General features: G+C 36.6%; 1 protein-coding gene across 4 annotated transcripts in view; it reads left to right on the top strand.

The window, feature by feature from the left end:
• The window catches only part of DTWD2 (DTW domain containing 2), a 230,792-nt gene that overhangs the window by 80,665 nt on the left and 125,126 nt on the right, over positions 1-25,001 (top strand). For 3 of the 4 annotated variants that reach the window (XR_006714412.1, XR_006714413.1, XM_045486543.1), the window contains exon 5: positions 19,310-19,438. Coding sequence is in view for 2 of the 4 variants with exons in the window: in XM_045486543.1 (XP_045342499.1) it covers positions 19,310-19,438 (129 nt within the window). In the remaining 2 variants the exon portion in view is untranslated. Of the gene's footprint in view, positions 1-19,309; positions 19,439-23,758; positions 24,987-25,001 lie in introns of those variants that run through there. The other variant, XM_045486547.1, reaches the window with a different exon arrangement.

The raw sequence follows: 25,001 nt of genomic DNA, 5'->3' as shown, positions 1-25,001 counted from the left end.
TCACAGACCGTGAGATCATGACCCCTACCGAAGTCAGACACCTAACCGACTGAGCCTTCTTAATTTTAAATGGCAGTAGACAATTTGATATTGAAATACTGCAAAGCTCTGTGGTCACCTTAGGGCCCAAAATCTTTATGATAGGAATGTGTATATATACTGCCACAATAAGTCTGTGAAACAAACAACCACACATATTTTAATAACATGTAAAAGTAAGTTTGTTGGTCACAGGGTGAGCTGTGTATGCAAGGCAGCTCTGCTGGTCTTGGCTGGGCTCGCTCTTATAGCTGGTGTAGACTGGCTCTTGGATAGATAGATCCCTGAATGTGATTAGCCTTTTCTCCACTTGCTTCTCATCCTGTAAACTATTCCAGGCATATTTTCATGATGATGGTGGCAGATACATAAGAGGAAGCAAGCAAGTACTCACGTGCTCAGTCTAGTGCTATTTATTCCCTGTTATGGAGGAAAGGCCCTTCCGTGTACTCTGTTCAGTACCCTGTGGGTCATGAGATTTCCTCTTCTGGCTGGAGTGAGCAGACACATACCCAGCCCAGTGTGTCAGCCAGGAGCCATTATCACTCATCCTTTTAGGTGACTTTGGTGTTTAAGATTCCTTAAACATAGTATGGAAAGCAGTAACCATAAAGTAAAAGGTTGATAAATTTTACTTCATTAAAATAAGAACTTGTAGCCATCAAAAGAAATTAGGAGACTGAACATGCAATGGATAGAAAGTATTTGTGATATATGTTATAAAGTATCCTATGAATCAGTAAGAAAGAGGAAGAGCACCCAATATTATGAAAATGAGAGTGCACATATATACATGCACACACATGGCAGGTTATCAAGGAGTAAAAGAAAAAGAGAAAAAAAAAAGCTTACACATATAAACACATAAATATAAAGTAGGAACAGTCACCGAATTAGGGACAGAATATTGACTACTGTTGAGATCTCTTAAAAATTTTTAAACTTTTCTATTTTAATTGCAGCTTTAATCAACTTTCTGACTTTTAAAATTATAAATTTTGTAACATAGATATAGAGGTTTGAACATTATCAGCATTAACAGTATCACTAATTTTTTATGTTAGTAAAGCAGTTTACATTTTACAGAATGCGTTGCCATACTCATTTTCATTTGGTCTTTCTCTAATTCTGCCATGCGCAGCAGATGAAGGAAACGGACGCAGAAGTTACATGGCTTGGTCTGGGTCATAAAGATGTATTTGGTGATCCTAGGGTTGCCCAATCCCAGTCCCAGTCCCACTCCCTTTTCTACTTCACCTGGATATCTTTCTAAAAACATTCACAAACCCATTATTTCAAGATAATATCAGATGGCAAGTATGCTAAGAGGTACAATACAGCCCATCTTCATTGTGCAACAAGCAAGTGGTAAACCAAGATTCCTCTGCTATCCTGGGCTGGCTGGGGTCCAAAATGAGGTCCTTGTTAGTAATAATCACCTTTGTTTCACTGGTTCCTGCTTCTGCCTAATAAGGTCTGACCATAGTCACCAGCAAATCATTCACCATTGCTGTTTCCTAAAAATCCCTAAATGGTGTCCTACCTGAGCTCCCCAGTTTGGTCAGCTTCCCAGAATTATTCCTTTCTTATAACTCTCAAGTTACCATTCTGGACCAAGCTTGTGGCTTTTTTTCCACCTCCCCCCCCCCCCCCCCTTAAAAGGTGTGTGTGTATCTCTAAGCCTCTTATCTATATGTGTTTCTTTTTAAAATTTTTTTTTCAATGTTTATTTATTTTTATTTTTTTTTCAATTTTTTTTTCAATGTTTATTTTTGAGAGACAGAGAGAGACAGAGCATGAGTGGGGGAGGGGCAGAGAGAGAGGGAGACAGAGTCCAAAGCAGGCTACAGGCTCTGAGCTGTCAGCACAGAGCCCGATGCGTGGCTCGAACCCATGAACCATGAGATCATGACCTGAGCTGAAGTTGGTTGCTTAACCGACTGAGCCACCCAGGCGCCCTTACAATCTATTTCTGTTGGGATTTTTTAAAACTTTCTTTAAATAACAAAAAAAAAAGCATACATCTGCTTTTTTTCATTTGTAAAATGGATAATAAAATTCTCAGCCTTATTGCAATGAAAGTGAAGGATATAGGGGAGCTTTTTGAACTGATGAATTGAGTAGAAGAAAGAAAAAATACAAAATGCCCTGAGAAACTATTTTCTACCCACTAGACTGGCAAACATTTAAAAAAATCTGATGACCTCAGATGTTGGAGTTGATATGGAGCAAATGGAATTCTTACTACTGAAGAGTGTATAAAATGTAACTACTTTGGAACAGTCTGTCATTGTTTCAAGAGGAAAGTATAACCCAGTACTTTGATATTAGTTTCACTTCTATCTGTGTACTCTGGTGAAGCTTGCGCACTTCTATACTAGGACACATGAACTCCTATTATTTTGTTCATAATAGCAGATAACTTTAAAGATCACATGTTTCAATGAATACATAAATTGTGACAGATTTGCAAACAGAGGTATTGTCAGACAGTAATGAAAATGAATGGACTAAAGCTATAGGAATCAATATGAATGAATCTCTGAAATATTCTGAGAAAGACAAGTCACAGATGAAAAATTACCTTTTCTATAAAGCCTGAAAATAGAGAAAGTTGAGCAGTGTCTTATTTAGGGTACCTAAAAATAAGAGAATTATAAAAACTTTACAGTAGTGGACATCTCAGAGGAGGTCAAGTTGTTTAGGAGAACTTGTGCTGTTTTACTGTGAACATTCTTAAGTGAACTTGGATGTATGGATCTTTCTGTCTGTCTATCCATTGGTCTGTCTATATTTTTGTGCCTGTGTGGAGCATACAGAGAAGAGTCTCCTGGGAGCGTCAGTCATTTTGGTTATATTCTGTTTCTTAAAAAGTTATTAAAAGATTCAGGGCTGTCAGTTTTAGTCTTCTATTTGATAACTCAAATATTATGTATTTTTATAGATATTAAAAATTCCACAATTACATGTTAAAATTAAGGTGTGGAAGAATAAATGCTACATGGTACATAGTCATTGTCTCTAGGTTGTGAAATTACCGAGTACTTTCACTTTTTATATTATGCATTTCTAAATCTTATAGATCTTTTATAATGAACATGTAATTTCCTTAATCCACAATATTTTAATTTAATGTTTTAAAAATTTACATCCAGTTAGTTAGCATATAGTGCATGTTTTCGATATTTAAAAGTCTTTTACGTTTTGTTCCCCTTCCTGTTTTTATATTATTTTTGCTTCCCTTCCCTTGTATGAACATGTAATTTTTTATATTTAGAAAAGACATTAATGATTGTAGAAAGTAAGCACAAATGCAAAATTTTTCTAATATGTTGCTAATATAGTGACCTTGAGTTATATGCTTTCATGTATTAAGCTGTCATGTCAGAGTTAATACTAAAGATTCTTGTTTCTGAAAATCACTAGACCAGTAATTATTTTCACTTCAGACTTTCAGATAAGCATCATTATCTTTCCCCAGAATTTTGATAAGTCCGAATTTAGGATGATGTTTTCTATACTGGTATAACATATAGCTAAATTTAGAAATAATGATGACCTCTGAGTAGTAAAAAGACTGTTAATGTATGCTATGTTGTTACAGATACTTTAGTATCCACTCATACATAATATTATTAAACAATTTCAAAAACCGCTCACACTAAATATAAGTTTCTAAGTTGTGCAACAAATATCCTCTGTCTGCATGACATGATCATTTTTAGGATTTTTTAAAATAACCTTTAACCAAATGTAAATGTGTTATTATGAAAAGTTAGGGTAAAAGATTATAAACATTGTAATTTTAAAGGAGCAAAATGTAAATTCTGTGGTTATTAAATGAGAGTCTTTATGATTATTTAAAACATATATTAAAAAAATTCTAACTTATGTAAGAATGTTTGATGTCTTAGAAACGTCTGAATGATATAATCACGAAACACTAACTTTCCATGTTACCGACTTGAACATACTTCTTGGGTTGGCAGTTTAGAAGCTTTCGGTTTTTTTCATTTTTATGGTAGAAAATAAATATGTGTGTGTGTACATATATATGTGATTAGACAAATATAACAGTTGTAAAAAAGGTTTTTTCTGACATCTGTTTTCCTTATATGACTATACAGTTAAAAAATTGCATGACATTTATTCCCTTTAGTATTTTTTTCCTCCCAAGTGAGTGCTCTAAAAATGTCACTTTGAATTAAAGCATAATGTTTGGAAGAGATAATTTATTTATGTTCTTAATGTAGATTTCAGTAACATGCTGAGTTTACTCTGGTTGAGTTTTTCCATTATCCCAAAAAGAAATTGCTGAAAAGACAGATTTTCTATTGTAGAAAAGTGTTAAAATTGCATCGAATAAAGGAAACTGATCCTTTTCATATTCCTAGAGAAGGATTGGATAAGCACACACATATTTTATAATTAAACATGGTTCATATTTGGTTTATAAAGTCTAAGTGCTTTCTATAGATTTCTCAGCTTAAATGGAGGTGTATTCCTTTTCCTACAGTATGAACAATTGGCTAGATTTCTAGTTCTTGTAGGATTTATGTGTCATCAGTGGGCTTTCTCTGCATTATAAACTTAGTAAATTCCCTCAAAAGAGATAAATTGTGATTAATATTTGTTTCCCAATTTCAACTTTTCTGTGTAAAAATTAATAATTGGCTAAAGCATTTGTTTATCAGCTTTATAAGCTTAAGTCAGACACAAATCCCTAATCTCTGTATATAGATTTATTTTCCCCTTCTCATTTCTGCATCTATTTCATTAGTAATGTCACAACCCCCCCCAAATGTATGTGTTTACTGCTGGGTTTGAATGCATAGCTATGGTTGTTTATTTTCTAATGATGATAATCAGTGTTCACTAATTCAACCAATATTAATTGAACACCAGCCACTGTGATTGTCACTGTTCTTGAAATTAGATAGAATATAGTGGTAACTAAAATAGACAGTTCATGTCCTAATGGAGTTTACATTGTGTAGAAATAGCAACTTAGATCACTATGTGATTACAAATTAAATTCTGTGAATGGAATATAAGGAGTACTTCAAAATGGAGGTTTGATTGAAGCTGGAGACTCATGAAGACGTCTGTAGCATTTGAGAACTGAAGGAGCTCAGCCAAAGCTGAACTTGGCTGTAGTTAGCCAAGCAAAGCGAAGAGTGAGGACATTTCCATACTTCGTGTGGCTGGTATGTAGTGACAGAGGGAGGGGGAAGGGTGGTGTTCTGTAATAGGTGATTACAGACTGTGTGAAGAATTTTGCTTTGTGTCAAGTTGAGGATTTTCATCTGAGTAATAATGTGATCTTTTTTTTTTTTTTTTTAAAGAATCACTTGGCTGACACATAGAGAATGATTTACAAGAAGACTACAGTAGACACAGGATGTCCAGATAGGCATTTGCAGGGATTCAGGCTAGAAATGATGGTGTATTGGAATTGAGTACTGTCTTTGGAGAAAAAGTTATTCAGACATAGAAATCATACTAACAGTTACAAAGATTTTGTGTCTATGTCTCTGGCTTAGAATGTTGACCTTGTCTAGTAGAAAAGGAACTAATTAATATAGATAGAGTTAGGTTCTCTAGATATTGTCAATAAATTAAATATATACAAATAGCTTTTCTAGGGATTAAGCAAGTGATGGGAATCTTAATAAGATGATAGTAAGTTAAACTACAGGAGAAGCTTTCATTAAGCAGATGGTGAAAAACAACATAACAATAAACCACAATTTGTTAAATATTGCATATCATCATAGTTGATGCTTTCATTGTAACTAATGCTTTCCACAAAGAAGTGTGGAATTAACATGCCACTGTTTTGATTAACCATCTAATAGAATTTTCACTTAAATCGCTTGAAAAGATGAATGATAAGCTTTGGGAAAATTCAGTTTTGATTTAAAATGATAATTGTTTTTCTTACTGAGTAGAAAAGAAATCCCTGTAATTTGATGAGAATTCTCCACTTCATATTCCTTTTTCCATAGTCTTCTCATTCTCCCTTGCAGTTAACATTGTTTCACTCCTTTTTGGGGTACAAATTCATCAGCCTTATATGTGTCACTAAAAATGCATTCATTTATTGTCTTAAGTTTATTTATTTATTGAGAGAGAGAGAGAGAAAAAGAGACAGTGTGAGTGGGGGAGGGGCAGAGAGAGAGGGAGAAAGAGAATCCCAAGCAGGCTCCACATTGTTCACGTAGAGCCTGAAGTGGGGCTCAAACCCATGAAACCGTGAAATCATGACCTGAACCAAAACCAAGAGTCAGACACTTAACTGATGGAGACACCCAGGAGCCCCAAAATGAATTCATTTCTTAAGGTCCATATCTGACATTTACGTACATATTTTTCACGCTACAAAGTTGACAGAATTATGCTCTCTCTGAGGGGAACGTATTGTATCATTAATGACAATTACGCAGGGCTTTTATGTCACCCAAATTGTGTTTGAATGAATTCATTTAAGAAATACCGGTTCACTTTTTGGATTTCACTAGCATTCTTTTTTTTTTTTTTTTTTTTTCAACGTTTATTTATTTTTGGGACAGAGAGAGACAGAGCATGAACGGGGGAGGGGCAGAGAGAGAGGGAGACACAGAATCGGAAACAGGCTCCAGGCTCTGAGCCATCAGCCCAGAGCCCGACGCGGGGCTCAAACTCACGGACCACGAGATCGTGACCTGGCTGAAGTCAGACGCTTAACCGACTGCGCCACCCAGGCGCCCCATCACTAGCATTCTTAAATAGTCTGAGAAAATGAACAGAGCAAGTATAGGCATTAGCTAACATCTCAGTATGTTGACTACACTTGAATGGACAGTGGTCTTAATAAAATTAAATTCCATAACACCACAAAATATAATGCATGTTTGTATTTCTCTTAGCACCTTTTCAGCTGTCAGAGTGATCATTGCATATTTGAGTTTTAAAAACTTATTTATCAGTCAGCAGCTATTTACATTCCTAGCACTCTTTTAGGCTGACAAGACAGTAGAGATCAGGGTCACAGTTTGGCTGATTATTGTTCTTTACATAATAGTGAAATAATATTATGTTTGCACATACATGTATTCGATATTGCATATGCAACTTTTTCCACTTTGCCGTACAATGAAGAGTGGAGAGAATAAACATGAGATTTAATCAGGCCCTGGTAGTGTTTACCTAAGTGATGGGAGATAATGAGAAGCCAAGAATTTTAGTGCTTGAAAGAATCTCAGAGATAGATTTAAATCAATTATTTTATTTAGTAGTACAGTGAGACCCTGTAACCGAAGCAGCCTACCCAAGGTCACACAGCTAATTACTAACAACTATCCTCTGTTTTCTGTTGATTTTAGTGTTTTGTATAGCAGAGAAAACTTCTAGTGATAAAGAAGGAGTATTTATGCAGCTAATGCTCATCATGAGAATTTTTAACAGCATGTTTTATTTTAAGATGTGCATACACCATGTTTAGAGGCAAGAAATACTTAATCCTATTGTAACTGCCATTCAAGTCAAGAAATAGAACATTGTTGGCACCCCAAAAGGCTCAGACCCACTTTCCACCACATGTCAGTACCTCTTTCACTACCTTCTTTCTTACGGCCAAAGGTAACAGTACCTTGACCCCTATCATAATTATCTCTTTGTTTTTTATTTATAGATATATGTATTCCCAAATGATCCACTTTTGCCCAAGTTTTGAACCATACTGTGCATTCTTTTTTTTTTTTTTTTTAAAGTTTATTTATTTATTTTTGAGAGAGGGGGAGAGAGAGAACACAAGTGAGGGAGGGGCAGAGAGAGAGGGAGACACAGAATTTGAAGCAGGCTCCAGGCTCTGAGCTGTCCGCACAGAGCCCGACTCGGGACTCGAACTTGGAACTGTGAGATCATGACCTGAGCTGAAGTTGGACACTTAACCGACTGAGCCATCCAGGTGCTCCTATCACTGTGCATTCTATTGTTGATAAACATTGGGGTTGTTTTCAGCTTGGAACTATTATGATAAGTGATGCTCTGAATGTTGTTGTGCATATGACTTGATGTACATATGCAAGAGTTCCTGTCAGTGTATACCTAGAAATGAAATATATGGGTCATGGGTTAAGCATAATTTCTGTTTTACTAGATTTAACCAAAGTGTTATAAAGTGATTGTAACTGTTTACGTTCCCACCAGCGACGTCTGGCATTTGTTCTCTCTAACATTTTGGGGATGTCAATGTTACAGATTTTCTGCCAATCTGATGAGTGTGTAGTATCTTCTCATTTTGTTTTAATTTTTTCATGATTATTAATGTGATTTAACACCTTTTTATATGTGTATTAGCCACTTAGATGTACTCTTTGTTGAAGTGCTTGCTTATTTTTTAAAATATATTTTTATTTTTTCATTTTTAATTTAATTTATTTTATTATTATTACTATTTAAAAAAATTTTTAATTCAAGTTAATTAACCTATAGTGTAGTATTGGTTTCAGGAGTAAAATTTAGTGATTCATCACTTACATATAACACCCAGTGCTCATCCCAACAAGTGCCCTTCTCAGTGCTCCTCGCCCATGTAGCCCATCCCTGCACCCAACACCCTGCCAGCACCCCTCAGTTTGTTCTCTGCATTTAAGAGTCTCTTATGGTTTGTCCCCTTTCTGTTTATATCTTAGTTTTGCCTTGTTGAAGTGCTTCTTACATCTCTTAACCATTTTTCTTTTGGCTTTTTGCGTTTCATTCTTGTTTGTTTCCAGGAGTTCTTTATATATTTTGTATCTCAGCCATCATTTGGTAGTTGTATATATTGCAAATATATTGTTTTTCCACTCTTTTTATACTTTGTTCTTGTAAATGGAATTTTAGATTTTAATGCCGTTGAATTTCTCAGTTTTCTGTTTTTTCAAGTTAGCGTCTTTTGTGTTACAGCATTCATTCTTCCCTCTCATATTCTCATTTTATCTTCTAAAAATTTGGAATTTTATCTTTTATGTTTGTATTTAATCTACCTGTAATTGATTTTTGTGTTTGGTGTGACCCGTGAGTCTAATTTTACTTTTTTCCCTCCCATTTGGCTGTGTGGATTTTTTCACATTTATTTTCCCAGCACCGTTCACTGAAAATGGCAGTACAGAACTCACTGTGTTGGAGTGCCACCTCTGTCATGTATCACTTGTGCACTCATGTGAGAGTATATTTCTCTGCTTTAAATTCTTTTCTGTTGCTTTGTACGTTTCTGCCAGTTCCACACTGCCTTAATTAATGTTGCTTTACACTAGGTCTTACTGGTAGAACAAGTTCTTCTGCTGGGTTCTTCTAGAATATCTTCGTATTTTTTCCGCTTTGCATTAACACATAATTTCAGAATCAGTTTCATGAAACTACACTAAAACCTCTTCAGATTTTTATTGAAATTTAATTGACTTGTAAGTCAAATTTTGAGAATTAACACCTGTATAATACTTAGTTTTCCATGGTATGAACATAGTGTATGTCTCCTCTTATTTTGGTTTTTTGCAAAGTTGCTCAATAAAATACAGAATGTATTTGGTTCAGTTGTACACAAAAAGTCAAATTATTATGTATAAATCAAGTCAGGTCTTAGCAGTTATGATACTCTGCAACCCGTAATTTTTTACTGTTTAGGTGTCCTGAACTCTGTATTGTTCAAAGAAACAATCCTGTTGTTGACTAAGTCTTTTTTATGTATGTCTGCACTGTTGTAAAATCACTTAAACATCACAGATAAGTCACGCATGTGAAGAGGAAGAGGAAGATAAGAAAATATGTTGAAAGCATTAGGCAGATAGAATACTCATGCAAGATCATGCAAGAAATGGAAATTTTTTCTTTTAAAAGTGATTTTCAAAAACTCTAACAGATTTCTGGTCTGTCTTTTCTGTTATATAGGGTTGTGTGGGAATGTTTTAAAGAAATATGTAAAGATTTGGTACAAGATCTAATAACTTCAGTGATGATTGCACTTTTTTATTGAAGCTCAGTTCACATACTTAAAAGATGAAAGAGTAAAAACCTAATATATTCCTTGTCTGCAAGTATATTTTTAGTGAAAATATTTCTGCATTTCTTTTTTTACAGGCTTGTAACTCTAGGAATATTTTATTTATCTGCCCAGATAACTTGTTCTTCTCCGGGATTCAGTAAAACCTCTCGTTACCTCTCCTGCTTCCGAGTCTGCTTTTTCCCTACCTGTTCTGTAGGTTTCCTCCTTCCATCCTGTGAAAGTTGACTTCTGGCTCTGTCCTAAATTCCATCTCATCCCTCACCCTTGGCCAGGCTCCTGGTGGGGCTTTATTGTGGTAAAGCTGAGAGCTTCGCCCTTAGTCGTTAAATTAGGAAGGAAACATTGGATATGGCCAGTGCTGCCATCCTCATTCCCATGACACCACCCTTCTCTACACCTTACCTGTGTTGAGTGCTTATTGTATGCAGCTGTTGCTCAACACTTTGTATATGGCAGCTCCTTAAAGCTGTTAATGTTTTAGGCTCCAAGAGTTCAAGAAACTTGCTGGAGGTCATACCACTCTTCTGTAGATTTAAATGTAGGTGTGTGTCGCTTCCCATCTCATGCTTTTAGTTGTGCTTCCCTGCCTCCCAGTCCACACACATTATTTCGGTTTGAAGTTACAGAAGAGACAAATGTTTTTAATCAATAAAATATCATACAGTTTAACACAGAGTAAATTTTAAAATAAAAATCTTAGGTGGCAAACGAACTTAGGAAGTAATAGTATAATGTGTGCTTTATTTCACACCCGGCCTAATTGATGATTCATTTTTCTAGAGCCATTTATGAAGCCATGACAGCTTTTGAAACAGATAGAACTGCTAGTTATTTTTCTGTAAATGTTTGTTTATTTAATTTTTTTTAATTAAAAAAAAAATTTTTTTTTAACGTTTATTTATTTTTGAGACAGAGACAGACAGAGCATGAACGGGGGAGGGTCAGAGAGAGGGAGACACAGAATCTGAAACAGGCTCCAGGCTGTGAGCTGTCAGCACAGTGCCCGACGCGGGGCTTGAACTCACGGACCGCGAGATCATGACCCGAGCTGAAGTCGGCCGCTTAACCGACTGAGCCACCCAGGTGCCCCTGTTTGTTTATTTTTGAGAGAGATAGTGCAAGCAGTGGAAGGGGAGAGAGAGAGAGAGAGAGAGAGGAGAGGAGAAAGAGAGGGAGAGAGGAGAGAGGAGAGAGGAGAGAGGAGAGAGGAGAGAGGAGAGAGAGAGAGAGAGAGAGAGAGAGAGAGAGAGAGAATGAATTCCAAGCAGGCTCTGCACTGTCAGCACAGAGCCCTATGCAGGGCTCAAACCCATGAACCGTGAGATCATGACCTGAGCTGAAATCAAGAGTCGGATGCTCAACTGACTGAGCCACCCAGGTGCCCCAGAGCTGCTAATTCTTAAATGAAATTTATCTTTGGTGAGAAATGTTTGACTAGCAAGACATTAGAAAATTGACTATTATTATTTAGATAAGACTAGTTCGTTCATCAATTTCTCATATCCTAAATAAGTTTCTAATTTAAGTTTCTTGATAAAGGATATAAACTGATATAAACCTAATATGAAAGAATGCATATCTGTAAGCATATTTAAGTTGGACAATTTTTTTTTAATGTTTATTTTTGAGAGAGAGAGAGCGAGAGAGCAGGGAGGTGTGATGAGAGAGAGACGGACAGAAGGTCTGAAGTGTCTGTACTGACAGCAGTAAGCCTGATGTGGGTCTTGAACTCACAGCTCGAACTCATAGCTTGAGGTCATGACCTGAGCTGAAGTTGGACGCTCAACTGACTGAGCCACCCAGGTGCCCTACTCTTTTTACTGTAAACTGCCATTTCCATCACTGCTTTATCTGAGAAAAGATAGGAAACTTTATTCAACACTTGACCCTAAGACAAATATCTTTTAGAACCCTGTAGCCTTAAATTTTAATAAGCTCCACTAGAGGGCAGTTCTCCAGGTTAACATGAAAGTTTTTGTATGTTGGAGAATTAGCACGTAACTTTATTTCTCATTTTGATGTATAAGAAAGTGCTAAGTTTTAAACCAAATCTATTCTATAAGTTTTTTGTTGTTGTTGTTTTGGAAACAGATTTTCCCATAGAACTTCTGTTGTAAGATGAAGTTCCTCAAGCCATCCTTGAAAAAGACAAATAATCATGTATTTTAGGAAGTAGCACTAATATTACCATTTTATCTATAACTAATGCCTATTTTGATTTTATTTTTATCAGTTTTCCTGAGTTTCAACATTAATCCTGAAATCTCTACCCTATGAAAAAGTTTTGCAGGCTTCAGAGTGCAGCAGGGCTGGAGTAAGACATGGACACTGATGTTTATGAGTACTTTTCACTCTTGGATAGAGGACGCTTCCTTCTATATCAGTGTTGTTAAAACGATGTTCAGAAGAACCCTAAAATTCTTGAGGGGGTGCCTTAGTCTTGCTTTACAGAATAGCTTTGTTGTTTTCGTTTCACGTGTTGAGGTTTGCCTAGCCTTTAATTATTAGCCTGGTGATAAGAGTTCCACTCCTGAATAAGATTTTATAGATTCACATATCTGCTTCACCACGACTGATTTTAAAACTTTGACTTACTTAACTTCACCCTCTGCACTTCAGTTTCCTCCTCTGTACAATGGAGATCATAGTAGTACTTACTTCACAGGGTGTTTGTGAGTCTTAAAAGAGACAATATGAGTACATTATCTGGAAGGGCACTTAGTGTCCAGTAAGCGCGTAAAACTTTGAACATACGTGGGTCAGTCTGTGTCAGATCTGGCAACTGTCTGATGCCAAAGTTGGGCTCTTCCAACTGTTAGATTGTATTGTTGAATTCAACTAAGGGAATGAAAGGAATGAAAGGGATTGAAAGATTGAGGCTAGGAGAAAAGATGTTCTGCCTCTCAGAGGTATGCTCGTAGGCTCAGATGATGAATCTTGCTTGTGGAAAGTCATAGAAGAAAGGCTGCTGCAGAAAGGAGGGTTTTTATGTGTGTCTTCCAGTGGTGAAGACTTCAGGATGCTATTAAAAGGGAGTTTATTTCAGCCTTTTCCAGACTAGAGTTGTTTCAGAATGCCTGGGAAGTAGATTGCTTTTCCTAGAAACCTGTAAGCAAGCTGATCAAGTGATTAGAAAGTTTTGTGACTCTTAATAATTGAGAAGCACAATAGTTTTATGGAGTAATGACACTTGCCTTAAAATCGCCTGAGCACAGATAACAAATAATTGCCATCAAATTATAAAAATACAACATTTGTGGGGATGGGAGGTATGAATTAAAATTTAATTTTGAGGTCTTATTTTAGTGTGTTTTGTTTGATAAAAGAATTAACTAATATAATAGAAAGTTATTTTAAAAATGCATATGTTTTATTATTCAGAGATGCCATGGCATGTTATTTCCTTGGATAACGTACTTACTTATTTTGTGGACCTAAAAGCAATGACTAAACCACTGCACATGCTATGTCACCCAGACTTTTAATGATATAAGACATTTATATCAAGCTAAAGATGTACTTAGGAAGGAGACATTTGAAAAAGCCCTTTTTGAAGGCATCTGAACAGTGATCATAGCCATCAAACTATTATCTTGCATTTCTTTTTTGTTTCTTTCATTTTTAAATTTATTTATTTTGAGAGAGAGAGAGAGAGAGAAAGGGAAAGGGAGGGGTGTGGGGCTGAGAGAAAAGGAGACAGAGAGTCCCAAGCAAGCTCTGTGTTGTCAGTGCAGACCCCGATGCAGGGCTTGATCTCATGAACCATGAGATCATGACCTGCGCCTATAAATCAAGAGCTGGATGCTTAACTTACTATCCAGGTGCTCCTGTTATCTGCTATTCCTTTATTTTTTTTATTTTTTAAATTTTATTACATTTTATTTTTTAAATTTACATCCATTTACTTAGCACATAGTGCAAAAATGATTTCAGGAGTAGATTCCTTAATGCCCTTTATCCATTTAGCCCACCCCACCCACAACCCCTCCAGTAACCCTCTGTTTGTTCTCCATATTTATGAGTCTCTTATGTTTTGTCCCCCTCCCTGTTTTTATATTATTTTTGCTTCCCTTCCCTTGTGTTCATCTGTTCCGTGTCTTAAAGTCCTCATATGAGTGAAGTCATATAATATTTGTCTTTCTCTGACTAATTTAACTTAGCATAATATCCTCCAGTTCCGTCCACGTAGTTGCAAGTGGCAAGATTTCATTCTTTTTGATTGCCGAGTAATACTCCATTGTATATATATACACATCTTCTTTATCCATTCATCCATCGATGGACATGTGGGCTCTTTCCATACTTTGGCTATTGTCGATAGTGCTGCTATAAACATGGGGGTGGATGTGTCCCTTCAAAACAGCACACCTGTAGCCCGTGGATAAATGCCTAGTAGTGCAATTGCTGGGTTGTAGGGTAGTTCTATTTTTAATTTTTTGAGAATCCTCCACACTGTTTTCCAGAGTGGCTGCACCAGTTTGCACTCCCACCAGCAGTGCAAAAGAGATCTTCTTTCTCCACATCCTCATCAACATCTCTTGTTGCCTGAGTTGTTAATGTTAGCTATTCTGACAGGTGTGAGTTGGTATCTCATTGTGGTTTTGATTTGTATTTCCCTGATGATGAGTGATGTTGAGCATTTTTTTCACGTGTCGATTGGCCATCTGGATGTCTTCTTTGGAGAAGTGTCTGTTCATTTCTTTTGCCCATTTCTTCACTGGATCATTTGTTTTTTGGGTGTTGAGTTTGATCAGTTCTTTATAGATTTTAGATACTAACCCTTTATCTGATATGTCGTTTGCAAATATCTTCTCCCATTCTGTTGGTTGCCTTTTAGTTTTGCTGATTGTTCCCTTTGCTGTGCAGAAGCTTTTTATTTTGATGAAGTCCCAACAGTTCATTTTTGCTTTTGTTTCCCTTGCCTCTGGAGATGTGTTGAGTAAGAAGTTGCTGTGGTCAAGATCAGAGAGGTTTTTGCCTGCTTTCTCCTCGAGGATTTTGATGGCTTCCTGTCTTACATTGAGGTCTTTCATCCATTTTGAGTTCATTTTTTGTGTATGATGTAAGAAAGTGGTCCAGGTTCATTTTTCTGCATGTCTCTGTCCAGTTTTCCCAGCATCATTTGCTGAAGAGACTGTGTTTTTTCCATTGGATATTCTTTCCTGCTTTTTCAGAGATTAGTTGGCCATGCATTTGTGGGTCCATTTCTGGGTTCTCTATTCTTTTCCATTGATAATCTGTTCTTGTGCCAGTACCATACTGTCTTGATGATTACAGCTTTGTAGTATAGCTTGAAGTCTGGGATTGTGATGTCTCCTGCTTTGGTTTTCTTTTTCAAGATTGCTTTGGTTTTCTTTTTCAAGATTGCTTTGGCTATTCGGGGTCTTTTCTGGTTCCATACAAATTTTAGGATTGTTTGTTCTAGTTCTGTGAAGAATGCTGGTGTTATTTTGATAGGTACTGCATTGAATATGTAGATTGCTTTGGGTAGTATTGACATTTTAACTATTTGTTCTTCTTATCCAGGAGCATGGAATCTTTTTCCATTTTTTTGTGTCTTCTTCAGTTTATAAGCTTTCTATAGTTTTCAGTGTATAGATTTTTCACCTCTTTGGTTAGATTTATTCCTAGGTATGTTATCTGGTATTCTTATATATTAAATATATATTGAAGATTTAATGTTAGAGAAGAAAGGAAGGCATTAAACAACAAGTGTTTCCAGGAATTCAAATTTTAGGCAATTCAGGGAATCATTGGCAGAGACTGAATGCAGGATCTAGAACTGGAAGAGTTGGGTGTTTCTAAAATGGGAGTTACAGTATAGGCTTAGAATCCATACCAGTAGAATTCTAAACCCAGCACTGATTTTCCTGTTCCTCAAGAAGTTACAGCACGAGTACTCAAACAGTCTAAACCCTTGGAGAACCACGTTCCAAAAAGATCAAAATTACTGAAGTGTTCTTTGAATCAGCATGGCTTCTAATATTTGGAAATTAAGTTTCTATATAATATGATATATCAATATTACAACAATCATATTAATTATATTATAACTTGAAATTATTAATATATAATTAATTGTATTGTGATATGTAATTAATATATAATTATAGTTAATAATATATATTATATGTAATCTTAGGATTAGGTTTTACACCCTCAGGTCCATGTATCTGATTTTTGTCGATGAAGAGGAACTGAGAAGCAAAATGACCTTATTGAAACTAAGTGGTTAGCTATTGTCAGGTTTGATATAAAAATCCTGGTCTTTCCATAGAGCCTCATACTTTCATCAAATTTTAATTTTTTCTTTTCTGAGAATTGTAAATTTTGCCTCGGATTTCCTTGAACTTTTATTTAAGAAGACAAGTCACTTTCTGGGGCACCTGTGTGGTTCAGTTCGTTGAGCTTCCAACTTCAGCTCAGGTCATGATCTTACGGACTGTGGGTTTGAGCCTTGCAATGGGCTCTGTGCTAACAGTTCAGAGCCTGGAGCCTGCTTCGGATTCTGTGTCTCTCTCTGCTCCTCTCCTGCTCATGGTCTGTCTCTCTGTCTCTCAAGAATAAAGAATAAAAAAAAGTTAAGGAAAAAAAAGGCAAGTCACTTTCTGACAAATTATTATTGTGCCTATGACTTCTCAAGAAGATGGATTGACAGGATTTCTTTTTGTTCCCACTCATCATATCAAATGTGATGAAGGTGATACAGCACATGTGCATAATAGACATTGTGAGAAGATCCCATTAACGTGCTATATAACATGTCTGTTAATCATAGTACAGACTTTAGTTATTTACTCTTAATATATCCGGTTACTGGATAATTCCTGGAGAGATAATTTGTGAAGGACATTTTGAAGTCTTCTAACACTTGATAAATTTCAGATTCTGAGTTTTCATGCAGTCATGTGGGCCATGGTAAGAAGTAAAGCTACTCACTGAAATAAAAAACTTCTTCTTAATTTATTTTTATATTTTTTAATTTTGGTTTTTCCACACTTATTTTTTAAAAATCAAATTAGTTCCAATAAACAAAAATCACTGTGAATTTTTCATGTTTCCCAACGATTTTGTTGTAATCAGATGTTTATTATAAATTTCTCCAGTGATGGAACTGAATATTGAAAGCAGTAGTTGGCTGTGCTCAGTTTTCTAGTTGACCTGATGACATATCAAAGCAGTTGGTAATTACAGTTAATCAGCATTATGAATTATTCTTAAAGTTATTTAATCATGGGCTTTCTTTGATCATTGCAGTTTCTCAACCATTTTTCTCCATCTCTTCCCTCCCTCCGTTTTCCATCTTTTTACGTTGGTAGAAATGCAGAGTGATTTTAACTAAAATGTTATTAAATATGTTTTAAAGAATGTATTCCAAAATTAAACACATTCTGTAGTGAATCTTTTATTATTTACTATGTATGTATGTAAATTTATTTTTTGAGAGAAAGAGAGCATGTGAGCGAGCAGGGCAGGGGAAAGAGAGGAGAACAGAGGATCCATAGTGGGCTCTTCACTGACAGCAGAGAGTCTGATGTGGGGCTCGAATTCATGAACCATGAGATCATGACCTGAGCTGAAGTCGGACACTTCACCACTTAACTGAGTGAAGCCCCCAGGTTCCCTTGTAATGAATCTTTTATGATGCCCACTTTACTTCTCTCCCTCTCCCTTCCCTTCCCCTTCTCTTCCTGTCCTCCTTATCTTCCACCTTCTGAGGAGAGAAAGGATACAAGTTGTAGAGAATTCTTGGGACAAAATGCATTCAGAGAAACAAGGGAGGAAGAGGACTGAGGGACAAGGGTCCAGAGACAGGACAGTTTTAATGCTGTAAAGGAATGAGAGACTGTTAGAACTTCAGAGATACCAGAAAATGAGAGACAACACCTGATTTTATTAAGTGACTACATGGTAAGAGTTAGACACCACCCCCTCATTCCACATGTTTACATATTTAATGAGTAAAAACTTAAATTCTTACCTACTCACACATCTTAAGTGTGATTCTTTTCACAGTGTGGGCTAGGAATACGGTTTTATGAGTGTGAGATTACTTGAGTTTCATTTAATTAAAATAGGAATCAAAAGGCCAGAATGTTGACATTTGGTTTTCTATTGCTTTTCCCATTTCTGACTGTCAGTCATCAGGTGTCAGTCACCTATGTGTGTGTGTGTGTGGGCACACACATCTCTTTATACACACTCACCCCCATACAGGCATACCCCTGTCAGTCTATATTAAGAAACAATGGAAGACTAAACCATACAATAAAAAACCCAGTTGTCAATTCTCCAAAGTGATTAAATCGTTTTCACTTCTACCACAGTGCATGAGGGTTTCATTTGCTCCATATTCTCCCCATTTGGTGGTGGTAGTCGTTTTGATTTTAGCTGTTCTAGCAAGTGTGAAAAGTTATCTCATTGTGATTTTAATTTGCGTTTAGTCGTGTTGAGCACTTAAAAAAATTTTTTTTTAATAATTTATTATTGAGAGACACAGAGAGAGCGTGAGCATGAGCATGGGAGGGGCAGAGAGAGAGGGAGACACAGAATCTGAAGTAGGCTCCAGGCTGTGAGCTGTCAGCACCAAGCAAACATGGGGCTTGAACTCATAAATCGTGACATTATGACCTGAGCTGAAGTCGGCTGCTCAACCGACTGAGCCACCCAGGCGCTCTGTGTTGAGCGCTTTTATATGTACCTATTTGCCTTTCTTATATTTTCTTTGGTGCGATGTCTTCACACTTGTGCCTCCTGGGAAGGGGTTATTAGTCTTTTAATTTATGATTTGTAGTAATTTGCATATACTTTGGTTATATTTTCATTGTGAGATATATGTGTAACTGTCCTCTGAGTATTTAACAATAACAATAACTAGAGGATATTATGTGTAGAAGATATTAATACATTTAATATTTTTAAACTGGCGATTTTGGAAGGAAGTGAACTAGTATTTAAAACACAGACTTTATAATTTTTTTTAAGTTTATTTATTTATGAGAGAAAGAGACAGCATAAGCAGGGAAGGGGCAGAGAGAGGGGGAGACACAGAATCCGAAGCAGGCTCCAGGCTCTGAGCTGTCAGCACAGAGCCCGATGCGGGGCTTGAACTCTTGAACTGCCAGATCGTGACCCAAGCTGAAGTCGGACGCTCAACCGACTGAGACACCCAGGCACCCCCACAGACTGTATAATTTTAAATTTAAAACAAAACTTACATTCTGTTTTTCTGTGTTTTGGTTTCAGGTGCAGTTAAAAACTAGCGTTTCTAGTCAGTATGTAATTCGGACACAACCGACTAATAGGTGCCTTTCTACCCTGGAATGTGCAGCTGCTGCTCTTTCCATTTTGGAGAAAAATGATTACATACAGGAGGTATGTTTTTGGAAGGTTATATTGTTTTTGAAAGTAAGCAGTTTGGTTAGATTTTATCTAGAAATTTAGAAACGCATAACCTATGAAATTTGCAGCTCCAGTGTCAAATAGAGTGTATCTGTAATAGAAATTTGTGTACTGTTATAACCTTCTTTCCCCCTCTGGTGTTTTTCTGTGTTAGTTCAACATCCAGATTGTATTATTTAAATATTCATTCTAAGCTGTGCAAACAGCATTTATAATAAGCTAAATTGCCTTTAAGTAGCACAACATTAAATACAGTTTTTTTGTTAGATTTTTCTTTTATTATTTTGTATTTCTCTTTTAGGATTTTGTGTTTTCTTGTACACAACTTTTTTTCTTTTTAATTAAAAGAACGTTTTACAGCAACTTTTTTTTTTGCATTGGTGCTTTTGAGAATGTACCAACTTTCTGTGTATCTTATTAACTACTTGCTGAGAACATAAAAAAGACAAGTTTTTGAGAAAAAACACCTGCAGAATATGAAAAGGTTATAACCTGCAATCATCATTTTATTTAATTTCCATGAAAGCCTGATGATTTCATATATAATTAATCATCAGTAAAGAATAACGTTCAATGAGCCCACAAACGTCTTAGTCTTTTGGAGTGTGTAGGAAACTGCACTTAAGGCCAAAGAAGAAAGAATAGCAAAATAAAAAATTGTTAGGGTTTTTTAATCACCGAAAGAAGGTTTTCGATAAATACAACTTGAGAAGATAAGTCAGAGGATAATGAGCGTAACTAAATGGAGTTTTATAACTCTCCCTTCTGACGAGCACACACACACATAGTACTTATTCTTGCCTTCTTTCTCTCTCTCTCATTATACACTATGGTTACTATTATTATAAGAATGTGCCTTACTCATTGAGGAAATTTCATTGATGGATAAAGGCTCAGGTCAGAGTAACTGAATTGGTTACCAAGAAAAAGAACAAAAGACCCCCAGAACACAGAGCGTGAAAGAATGCCAGAAGCAAGCCTTAAATTGCTTTTTTCCTCTTCCCTACCCTAAGCTATGGAAAATGCTCTGCAGAGTTGGAGGCTTTCCTTCTTTTGAAAGAAGTAGGCTTTCTTGAGTAGGTTTTTTTCCTATGCGTATCTGTGTAAGTAGACTTTGTACTGGGTGGGTCTAGGCAATTTCTCTTTCACTGTTCTCTCTCCATTGAGGAAAAAAAAAATCATGAGGGGCCCCAGATCTTTATTCCAAATGAGCAGAGAGTGTTCCCTGACTTTCTCCCTCCACTGTAACCTTGCCATCTGCTCCCATGTACCTAACCATTGACATAGCGTTTAATATACCTCTATAGTCCTTTCTCTTTTTTGTTTATACCTTCTTGAACACAGATAATATACTGTTCCTAGGTATTTTATTTTACAGCTTATTTTACACTATTGTTTAAACTTGCTTTCTGCACAATCTTTGTAGTTTCCTTTTTGTTGATGTAAAACTCTAGATCAACCAACATCAGACCAAGGACCCATTAAAAGCTCAAATCTTGAGGGGAAAAATGTAATATTCTTTGGCTTTGGATTTGAACCTTTATCTCCTCTCCTTCTCTGGGTTCTGAAAAGAATTGTCCGTGGATTTGTATGTCTTATTTCTACAATTGGTATCAGATCTTTACTTAAGTTCTAAACAAGCTTTAAGGTTCTTAGTGGTGGTGGATTTCATAACATTTAATACAGTAGGGCTAGGGTTTGGGATGGTGTTTGTCCTGCTACTGCTCCACCCTTCCCAGTTTCATCAGATATATGATTCTGGTATTAGTCAGTGTACTGTTGCAGCAGGGAAGCTTATCTTGTGTCCTGAGTATAATGTCTGATAACAGGCAAAGTTCAAGATACAGAAGGATGACAGGATCTGTCGTCTCCTCAGCTTTTGTTATTGTTGTCTGTGGATCAAGCTGAATATGAAATCCCAAAATCACGGTGAGGTCCTGAAGTTCACATTCTGTTTGCTTTGGTCACCAGGAGTAGTCATACTTTAGTGACCAGGAGTAGAAAAAGGATGTTTGGCAATCAGACGTGGGATTTGGGAGGTGCTGATAAGATTATTGGCTGGAGCATGAGCTGAAGAAATGCATAATGGACCATCCCACATTGCTTATTATTCCAGCTGACCAAAAATTAGCTTTCTCGGTGGAGAATCCCAAGTCCAGCCTGTTCACATCTAGCTACAATTTAAACAAAATACCATTTCATTCCCCTGGGAAATACAATTACCAGCTGTTCTGAACTTAGGTGTTTTCTCTCCTTTCTGGGGAGGAAAGATATGACACACATTTTTTTCCTTGGTAAGCTTTTTTTAAGGGGTCTCCTAATGAAACACCAATACAGTGGGGGAGAGTGGTAATTCTTCAGCCAGCTTTATTCTATGGAGGTAGATAAGGCTCCTCAAAATAAAGAGCTTGGCATGGAATAGCCTTCTTAGTCTGCTGATTCATCCTTGTCCTTTCTTCCTGAGCAGTTTTTCACACACGCTGAGTAGCACAGTGTGAGCTTTGAAGCAGGTTTGAATTAAACCTTCATCACTTACCATCACCACTTTGTGCCAGTGGGCAGTTCATATAATCTCCTGTGCTTGTTTGCTTATCTATAATACACCAGAAAGAGTTACCTCTTACTATTGGTGTGAGAATTGGATGGAGTAATTTTTGTTAATCGCCTGACACCAGGCACTCCAGAAGAATTAACCCCTTTGTTCTTTCTTGCCCGCCCCCCCCCTCCCCACCACACCCCTGTTCTTCCCCATAAATTGACAAAAGTTTTGAATTAAAGATTGGTGATTTTCATTCAGTTACTATAAAATTTACCAGGGCTTTTCACACCTTGGAAAGCTCAAGCTTGGGTATTTTTTAAATAATAGAACCGTTTCTGCTTATGAACCTGTATAGCTAGATGTGGTAAAAGCTTTGTGCACAGTCTAAGTGCCAGTAGTTGGTAATCATGGGCCGTTCAGAACTGTCGCTTTATACCTGCAGGCAAAAGGGTTTAAAAAACACTGATTTCGCCCCAAATAAATTTTTAGAAACAAACTTATTTCTTTGTTCCTCTGAACAAATATATAGCTTCACGTTGCCTCAGATATAATGTTGTTAGTTTATACAGAAGCAGTATCACTTATTATCACGCAGTGTGCCGAACATGTTAAATGCATCCTCTTAGTCCTCTTAGTGTAACTAACCTAATAATGATGTCGTAAGGTTGACAATGTTTTCCTCATTTTATAGATGAAGAAAATGAGGCAAGGAGAGGTTTACGTGGCTTATCCGGCAACACCTAGCTAGCAAGTGATTACATCAGTCAAAACAGGCCAGATGCAGCTGCAGTAACCTAACACTCCAAAATCAGAATGGCACAACACAACAGTGGTTTGTGCCTCTCTCTCACTGTCTTTGGGAGATTAACGGGATGACTTGTGCTCGCTGCAGTTGCTTAGGGGCCCGGGCTGATGGAGGCACTGTGTAGATAGGTCATTCTCCTTTCATCAAGGAAAGCATAAAGGGAGGTGGTGAATTGTACGTGCTTTTCGAGCTACTGCCCAGAGGTGACACATGTTATTCGTGCTCGCGTTTCCTTAACCGGAGCAAGTCATAATGGCCATACCTAACATCAAAGGGCGTTTGGAAAATGTAGTCTGACTGTGTAGCAAGAAGGAGGGTCGGTCTATTTGTGAACAGATGTATTGACGATCACACAGATGGAGTACGGGTCTAATCCAGATCTGTCTCCAAAAATCATTCTCTTAATTACCTCAGAGAATTGGTAGAGTCTTATCTTTAGGAGATAAAAGTTGAAGGCCCTTAACAATAGGAATATTAGCATTCTGTCCATTAAGAATCTAATGAATGTCTTAAATAGCAATAGAACCTTCCTTCAGTTGTCTCCATCTGTATAATGTCCTAGGTATGTTTTCTAGGGATGATGTTTCAGAATCCAGTCAGTCCACTATGTTTACTCAGGAAGGAAATATATAGTCATTTCCACATTCCCTCTCTTATTTGAAGAAATGAAGACATTAAAGGAAATTATGATAACATACAGATGGGGCTTTCCAAGATAATGTCCTGCAGAACTTTTCCACGATATTTATCTCTTACCTATTGGGGTATGTCAATTTGATTGCATGTAACAGAGCCTTTATTGTGGGGATTGAACCATGTATATAGAGGCTTCTTTTTCTCCTGTAAATAAGTAATGTGAGGTGAGCAGTCCAGGGCTGGGGATTTCTTCTTTCTTTCTGCCCATCGTCATATGTATTTGACTTTAATCTTTGTCTTTATTGCATTGTAGTCACATGATGGTTATCCCACCTCTAACAGTCCTGTTCCAGGCAAGAAGAAAGCACAAAAGCCCCTGCCTGCTGAGTCTGTCCCATTTTAAAGAGTGTTTCTGGAAGTCCCACCCAAGGACCTCAACTTACCTTTCCTTATATGGACTGTGTCATTAGCCACTTAGTATTACTAGCTGGATACTTTGACACCTTGAATGACATTTGGAATGATAAGGAAGAAAAGAATGAGTGTGGAGAATCAACCACCAGTGACTGCCACGATGTCTGAGTTCATTGTAAAATTAAAACCTTTAAGCTCTTTGCTGCCACTTACCTTGTATGTGAAAGGGAATAGATTTTCACATAGACATTGTGACATTTTTGCAACTAAATCTATCAGTTTTTTTTCTTTGTTCCTTTTATTTCTAAAAAACAAACAAACAAACAAACAAACAAAACAGTTTCCTTAGTCACGTTTGCTATTGTTATTTGGAAGATTGAAATCAGGGGTCTCAGGCCCCAGGAAAGCATCTGACTCAAAATGTTTTAAATGCATGACATAGTGGGATTTTTGTTGTTGTTGTTGTTGTGTGTGTGTGTTTTTTTTAAATTATTTTTATTTTTGACCTTGAAAAACTTTAGGTAGGGCATTTGCTCTAGTTGTTTTTTAACTTCTACCATATTTGTTATCGTATGGGTCCACCCGGCTTAAATGTTTATGTTGTGTGGCTGGCTCTGTAGGTATTTGAATGTAGACAAGTACAGATACAGTCAGAAAAACCCCAGGTTTGGGTATCTAATTTGTGTGTAGTCCTTGGACCATTGTGAGAGAATTCGTAAACCTGTGAACCTTCATCTGATTGTTACAGGTAACAGGAAGCTTGCATCAGTCTGTGATTGAAACCAAATTAACTAATTTGTGTCTAAAGGTCTCTTTTACTCTATTTGTTACAGATTTAAATGTTACAATGGCAACAGTTTCTTGAGGTGTTTGAATGTATTAATGTATAAATGTAGATTTGGCCTTTAGTATCTGTATGGGAAATTAACTATTTGTGTCTTTTTACTGGAACTCCTTAGCAGTATGTAAGGTATGAGTTAAAAGAAATTGTATATTTGGATGTCATATATTTATATTTAGTAGAGTGCCTGTTACTTTTCATGGTAAAAAGCCAATAATAATAAAAATAAACATAATAATCCCTGTTTCTGAAGAAAAAGCTAAATAGAATATGATGATTTGTTACAGACCCTATTTTAGTA

Source organism: Leopardus geoffroyi, chromosome A1, assembly GCF_018350155.1.
Source record: "Leopardus geoffroyi isolate Oge1 chromosome A1, O.geoffroyi_Oge1_pat1.0, whole genome shotgun sequence".
NCBI lineage: Eukaryota > Metazoa > Chordata > Mammalia > Carnivora > Felidae > Leopardus > Leopardus geoffroyi.
Note: the sequence above shows the minus strand (reverse complement) of the source record. Positions and strands in the feature narration are given on the sequence as shown.